At 36.5% G+C, this 7,844-nt stretch overlaps 1 protein-coding gene across 1 annotated transcript; it reads right to left on the bottom strand.

Moving 5' to 3' along the window:
- Positions 1–1,601: 1,601 nt before the first annotated feature.
- On the bottom strand, positions 1,602–5,431 carry LOC143572174 (pyruvate kinase, cytosolic isozyme-like). The gene is made up of 3 exons (XM_077057425.1): positions 4,841–5,431; positions 3,409–3,870; positions 1,602–2,567 (listed from the first exon to the last, which is right to left on the bottom strand). Exons 1-3 carry the CDS (start codon positions 5,096–5,098, stop codon positions 1,755–1,757), a joined length of 1,533 nt encoding a protein of 510 aa, XP_076913540.1. The 5' UTR covers positions 5,099–5,431; the 3' UTR covers positions 1,602–1,754.
- Between the last annotated feature and the right edge of the window lie 2,413 nt (positions 5,432–7,844).

Below are 7,844 nucleotides of genomic sequence, written 5' to 3' on the forward strand. Positions count from 1 at the left end.
GTCATTAAAAATATTCCAATATTAAAATACTATCAAGATATTTTTTAAAATTCCATTAAAATACCAATTAATGGTTACACGATTCTAATTGAATTTGAATTTAGTATTATATTATAATAATATGTTAATTATGTCAAAACTGTTGCTTAAAATAAAACCATTTGTTCCTTAATTTACGCATAATTTTGGGTATAATAGACGTAAGATGAAGACCATTTTATTATGTCAAAATGGATGCTTAAAATAAAGCTCGCATTAAAAGTTTATAAATCTCAAAATACTTTCTAGGTTAATGTTTTTTGAATTATTCAAGATTATATTAAAATATTTTAATTATGTCAAAAATCTTGCTTAAAATAAAATTCTCGGATCCTTGAATTATTCACGATACAAAAAGATAATATTGAATCCGTCAAGATGTTCAACAACCTCTTTAAACATCAAATTCATGAGATTGGTCTTAGGAAGAATTCTCCATGTCAACAAGAAACAAATCTCATAAATGTTTTACATGATTTCCTTCATGATCTTCACCAAGAGGTTTTACCTTATGAACATGTAAGTTAGTTGTTTTTTACCCTTATCAAAACAAGGTTGTTATCTGGTTTGAGAATGGAAAGTATAAGAATTTTAAGCCTAATCAACTATTGTCATGTGATGATTTGATCATGTTGAGAGAGCTTGACCTGTTGAAGTTATCTAATGTAAGAAAAGAAGTTGCACATCTTGAGTTGGAAGCGTAAGTGAGTTTGAAGGTGAAATGGTTAGAAGAATGTAGTAACTATGAAAGTGATTATGAAGATTTTCCAGACAATTTGAAGTCTGATGATGAACTTTAAGGTAAAATAAATTCTTTAGATATTGTTATTAGATTTAATACAAGTAGTAGATGGTCAACACCTCTTTACACTTTCTAATAACTATAATTTGGAAGTTAAGATTTATTGGTTCCATATAACAACTTTAGTAATGTTTATATGTTACTAGTTATTATACATGTTATTTTGTGTGGTTTATATTTTATATAATCTGCTATTGTGTTGTAACAATTTTCAGGTGTGTTAGGAAAAGTGATATTCTTTTGGTTGAAGTTTCCAAGATGTTGATGATGGTTTAATCGCAAAGAACATTATTAGTTATTTTGTTGATGTGTTTTGATTGTTATGCTCAAATTAACTTCTTGTAATTTGAAAGTTATAATATTAAGACAATGAAAATCTATTAATTTTTGGTTGGTATGGTGATGTGTTTAGTGACAATGTAAATCTATCAAGTTTTAATAGTTAAAGAAATATATGTTTGTTTAATTGATGTCTAAGTTGATTATGTTTAGTGACATGTTATTCCACCCGCGTGTCACGCGGGTCTGTACCCTAGTATAAAAATATAGATTTACATAGCTATTATACATAATAAATTACGATAAAATTAACTTACTCGTACATATTATGTTATTAGTTATAAATATTAATTATACAGATAAATAATAAAACGAGTCTAATACGTATCAGTTAGTTTGAGCTTTAGAATTGGAGCTTAAAGCAACTTGAGATCAAGCTTAAGTGGTCTCGGCTCGTTTTCACCCCTAATCACACCTATAATTCTAGTACAAAAGCAGATCCATCACTATTTATTTAAACAAGTTCACGTCACATATGATCCACATCATTAACTTGTAACATGCCTTAACAAACTTACACAAAACCAACTGACTTAACCACCAAAGTAAAAGGATCAAACTAACTTTGATCATCTTACTTAACAATGCTGATCTTGATGACAGATGCAGCCCCTATCCGGTGGAGCGCCACCACGGCATCGCCTTTTTTACACAGCCCTCTCGCAGTAGCCGACTGCAAAGCCGCTTCCAAAATCACCTCAGTGGACTCAGCATCAGTAGCCTTAGCCGAGCCCTCGGCTAAAAGCGGGACCAACCCCCGGTACACAAGACTCTGCCTAGCTGGGGCCTCGTCACTACACGTCCAATCAAACGAGTCAGTCGACACAACCGGTACCACCACCGACAAAATCGGGACAGCGGGTCTATACTTCGCCACTAACTTAGCCGTGCTCCCACCCTTGGTTAGAACCACAATGAGTTTGGCTCGAGCCTTGTTAGCGGTTCGTACTGCTGATGATGCAAGCGACTCCAACGGGCTCATTGGCAACGGGGTTGACCGGATCATTTCCTTGAAGATGGCTCCATAGTCAAGAGATGACTCAGCTTCAATGCAGATCCGGGCCATGGTTTTGACTGCAATCTCGGGGTAGGCGCCGGCTGCACTTTCGCCACTAAGCATGACACAGTCAGTGCCATCGAGAACCGCATTTGCCACGTCGGTGGCTTCGGCTCGGGTGGGCCGGGGGGACTTGATCATTGACTCGAGCATTTGGGTTGCGGTTACAACAGGCTTACCGGCTAGATTGCATTTGTAGATCATCATTTTTTGGGCTAAGAATATCTTTTCGACGGGAATTTCCATACCTAGATCGCCTCGGGCAACCATGAACGAGTCGGTTTCACGTAAGATCTCGTCAAAGTTTATAACTCCTTCCTGATTCTCTACCTGTATAAAATCGAGCCCTTAAATAGTTTTATAACATGTGACTATCTGATTATGATGAACTAGGACTGAAAGCCAAGCCGGGTTACGGTGAGCTCGGGCTCGGCTCATTTATCTTAACGAGCTGACATGCTGAGCTCAAACTCGACTGATTAAAAGCTCGAGCCAGCTCGTGGCTTGTTGAGCAGGCTCGTGTATTTTAAGTTTTTTTTAAATGTTTATTTATATACGTACACCGATACATATAAAAAAAGAAAACTAACAATAATATTTGCAGCATTCGCAATTTATAAGCTACAGAATTCATAATTTATATATATATATATATATATATATATATATATATATATATTACAACTATGGGCTTTAATTAAACAAGCCAAGCGAGAATTTCCAAAACATTTTTTTAATTTTATTCATCAAAATATAACAACTTTAAGTTACAAATATACACATATATAAAATCAGCCTTTTATTTAAACAAGACAACAAGTAAGCTAATGAGCGAGCCACAAACCGAGCAATCGAGCATCCCTTAGCTCGGGCTCAGCTCGTTTACGACCGAGTTGGCTCGGCTAGGCGCATCTGCAAACGAGCAGATTTTGAACCCGCTTTTTTTAGAGAGCCGTGAGCTTTTTGAACAACCCTTATGATGATTAAACGTGGGTCTGAACATTCTTTGATGTTTTTTTGAAAAACCGAAATTACTGATGGTTTAGTTTTATGCTTTTTGAAAACCCGAATTTTTGGTTCAGTTAGGTTTTGCATGTACGTCGACCAAACTAAACCGTAAAAACGGAACCGACTTTGATTATATCACAATGCAACAAAAGAACACACATACCTTTGACATCAATTGAATATTCTTGGCATGTGGGCCAAGAACCTTACGGACATTCACAAGATCCGACCCCTTACGAACAAATGAGAGTGCAATCATATCAATATTATTAGGAACACCCCACTGAAGAATATCTTCCTTATCCTTCTCAGTAAGGGTCGGAAGATCAACAACCACACCCGGAAGATTCACATTCTTCCGCTCACCTAACATGGCTGTGTTCTCACACCGACATCTAACGGTCCCGGATGCTGGATCACATGACAACACTTTTAAGGTGATGGTCCCGTCTGCACACAAGATCGTGTTACCCGGTTTTAAGTCAACAGGCAGTTTTTTGTAGCTCATAGATATGGTCTCACTATTTCCTTTGATAGTGTAATCGGTGCTTATTGTGATCTCATGGCCTTCCTTGAGTTGGACGGGTTTTTCGTTTTCCAGGAATCCTGTTCGGATCTCGGGCCCCTGAAAGAAGAAAACATATTTAAGTCAACCGTTGTAGGGGTGTGCATGAAACCGAAATAACCAATCCGTAACAGAAATAACCGACATAACCAAAATAAATCCGAATTCAACCCAAAAATCATTGGTTTGGTTTTATTTTTTTTTTTAAACCAAACTTGTGGTTGAATTTGGTTTGCATGTACAGAAAACTGAGAAAACTGAACCGAATCCGTAAAAACCGAAAAAATCAAAACCATCCAAAAACCGACATTTTGGTTTTATGATTTTTTCAAAAACGGATTTTCTAGTTCATTCTTGGTTTTGCACATATAGAATACCGAAAAAACCGAATTGAGTTTAATAAATGAACCAAATTCATAGAAACCGAAAAACAAAACGACTTCTGTTAGTGAATTTATGGATTATAATTTATTATTTTGGGCAATTCTTTTTCGGCCCAAAACTTTCAAGCCCTAATGGCAAAAACGAAAAAGACCAAGCCGAATTCATTGTGAAAAATGAAAACCAAAACCAAATGGTTATTAGAAAACCAAAAACCGTTTTCAGTTTGGTTTGAACCCAAACCGACCAGCGAAACCAAAATAACCAAAACCTAACTGAATTCATTGTCAATAACAAAAACCAAAAGTCCAAAACTGAACATTTTTCAAATACAAAAACCGACCTGATAGGGGGTCCCACTGAAAGTAGCCTCTCTGTCCCCAGGGATAGAGGTAAGGTTTGCTTACATCCCACCCTCCCCAGACCCTATGATAACTCTTGCTATTTGCGGGATTTACTGGGTATGGTTGTTGTTGTAAAACCAACCCAATAAATTGAAACCTAACTGAACCCATTGTGAAAAACAAAAACCAAAACTTTTGGTTTTTGGTTTAGTTTGAGCCCAAACCCGACCCATGCACAACCCTAAACCAAAGTCACAGACGACACTTCTTGTTAATAATTTATGAACCTTTCCACAAACATTTACCTTAGTATCAAGCATAACAGCACACAAGATCTGAGTATTGTGCATAGCAATCCGAAGATTATTCAACGTCTCCTGATGATACTCGTGGGTCCCATGAGAGAAGTTGAAACGGGCAACGTTCATCCCCGCCCGAAGCAACTTCTCACACATCACCACTGACCGAGAAGCCGGACCAAGGGTACATACAATCTTTGTTTTCGGTATACGCCCATCGTTCGGGAGGTCCTTCAATATCCCCTCAATGTCAATGTTAGACATATTAACCACTTAATCTTATCTGATTCATAAATGTCCAAAACACAGATAATCAATTATTTATACATTTAGCATGAATACACAAAATAATCAAATTCCATATAATATTTCTAATAATAATAATATCATACCAACATACAAAAATTCCAATTTCATGAGTATGCAACTGTTTCACAAATCAATAATAATCCGAAATGAAGCACAATGAACACATATTCAAGTCATAGGGTGTTTGGGATTGCTTCTTTAACTCCAAAAGTGTTTTTTGTCAAAGTGCTTATTGGCTTATGACTTTTCCAAAAGAAGTTTTAAAAAAATTGTTTGGATTAACTATTGCGGTGGGAAAAGCCAATAAGTCAATAAGTTGTTTTTTTAATAAGAGTTTGGATTAGCTTTTGCCAGAGTATTTGGGTAAGGAGCGGGTAGACTCTGAATTTTTCAATTAAAAACTCAAAATTCATTTTAAAAAGGCACGATAAATTTGTCGCTTTTAAAAAATAGTTTTTTTAATTTTATTCAAAACGCTAACTTTTTATAGCGCGTTTGAAAACTACCTAAGTGAGTGAGCCAGGAACACTTGATGGAAACCCACCACTGTCGAAAACCCCGTTGAGTCGGGTTTCGAACCAAGACCTCAAAATCCCAAGCCTTAACCTTTACACCCATGCGATTGAACAAGAAGGTTAATAGCTAAAAAGCTAAATTAAAAAGGATGTTTGTAATTGCCAGAGATTTGTTTGTTTAACTTACTGGCTTTAACTTGGGATGCAAAACAGAATCAAACACAAAAGAAAAAGATATACAACTATCAACATTAAAAGACAGATCTAACAAACTAACTAGCATCACTCCACTCCACTAAAACAACAAATTATATACAGAAGTAAAAGATTATTAAACATAACAAGAAACAGAATGATTTACCTCGTCAGGGTTCACTTTTTAGAATATAAAATGGAAATTGGAATTGAAAGGGATTGTTGTAAATGGCATATTCGTGTTTGGCGTGAGGATGTCTTCATTTTCTTATTTAATAATTTTATTTTGGAGAAACATTGAGCGGCCACCTGCTTTATAGTCAACATGATGCGCTGACAAGCGTCGTCCTAGTTAAAGGTAGAGTAAGTAAAAAAATATTTGTCTACCTACACAATTTATCTAATTAATTTAGATTTATTAAATTATGATAAATTTTTAATGTTATTAACTAGAGGTAAGGCTATATGTAGTCATAATGTCCTCCCCTAGACATTATGCGTCATGTGATGCTCAGTCAGAATTTTGGTATTTCGTAAAAGAATAGTGTAGTCGTAACTCTACACCCCGGACATTTTGCGTCACGTGACGTCCAATCACTATTTTTCTAATAATAATTCATTAAATAATTAAATATGAAATTAAAAACTTCCTTAGAATAAAAAAATACATTTAATTTAAAATGAAAAACTACATTAAAATAAAAAAAAATACAATAATAATAATAAGATTAAATGTTGTATTTTTTCAAAAAATTTATTTTGCCGAATTGCTTTTAGAGATTAGACTCCCGGGTCGTTTTCGGAGAACTCGTTTTTTAAAACCTCGATGTCGTGGTCCAATTCATTCCTTTTAAGTACTTCGACGGCATCCAAATTTACTTGAAGACGTTGAGTTCCAAGTTCTTGTATACCTTTGAGTTGAATGTTCATTTCTTTGAAATGACTTTCCATTTCGGCATTCGAACCCATTAACGACGACGCGGCCCCCTTCCCCCTGCCCTTGCTTCTTCTACTCGGCGGTCGAAGGATCTCAGCAACATCCGTATAGAGATTCTCGTCTTCAATATCGCTTAAGTTGAAGTTTCGAGTATCGAAACTTGGCGTTTATGGATCAATCGAAATCGATGTCTAAGACATTTGTTATGCCTAAAACTTTCGATGATGGCGGGCGCAACAGGGGCCCACTTAGGGTGAAACCTCAGTCGTTTTTTCCAACATTTAAAGTAAGTGAAGTTCCCCGACTTCTGTTGATACTCTACCAACGCCCTTTCCATGATTTTCGCGTCAGATACACCGCTACCCCACGTTCGAGCCATCCGAGAGTGAAACGCATGGTAAGCCATGCATTTGGAATTTATTGTTGGGTTCGTAGGCCTTTTGTTTTGGCCCGATTTATTAGTTGAACTCCAAAGGGCAGAGGGGTGTAGGGTGGCCAGACCAAAGCCCGACCCGGTTTGGATTTCTTGTTGGATAAGATGCAAACCCTAGTTCAATCTATATTTAAACAACCCTATGTACTTGTAATTACCTGTCACTCAATAAAGAATATCTAGTTGCCACCGTGGACGTATGTCAGCTTAGACTGAACCACGTTAAATTCTCATGTTCGTATATTGCTTTCGTGTTTGTGTTCGGTTCGTGTGTGTGTTTAATCCTAACAAGTGGTATCTAGAGCTTACGTTCGGATCACACGAAGAACACTTTAAACCAGCGGAGTCGCCACCAAACCTTCCAGGCGCCGCCACCCTACTGCGTTAGGGTTCCGCCGCCTACGGTTTTCCGATCGTCATTAGGTTTATGCCACCGTTTCACCGTTAATAAATTAGTCCGTAGATCGTGACTTAGGTTTTGTTTTTGAAAGCTACTTACCACCGTGTAACACCGTAAGAAGAATATATTAGGAACAGTAGATTACATTTTGAGGCAGAAGCCTTGATTGGTGGTTTTTTAATCTTTTCTTTGGATAAAAAACTATTGGCGTGGAATTGAAG

Source organism: Bidens hawaiensis, unplaced genomic scaffold (assembly GCF_021521415.1).
Source record: "Bidens hawaiensis isolate Kalapana, Puna unplaced genomic scaffold, B.hawaiensis_p1.1 tig00000097_1, whole genome shotgun sequence".
NCBI classification, from domain to species: Eukaryota; Viridiplantae; Streptophyta; class Magnoliopsida; order Asterales; family Asteraceae; genus Bidens; species Bidens hawaiensis.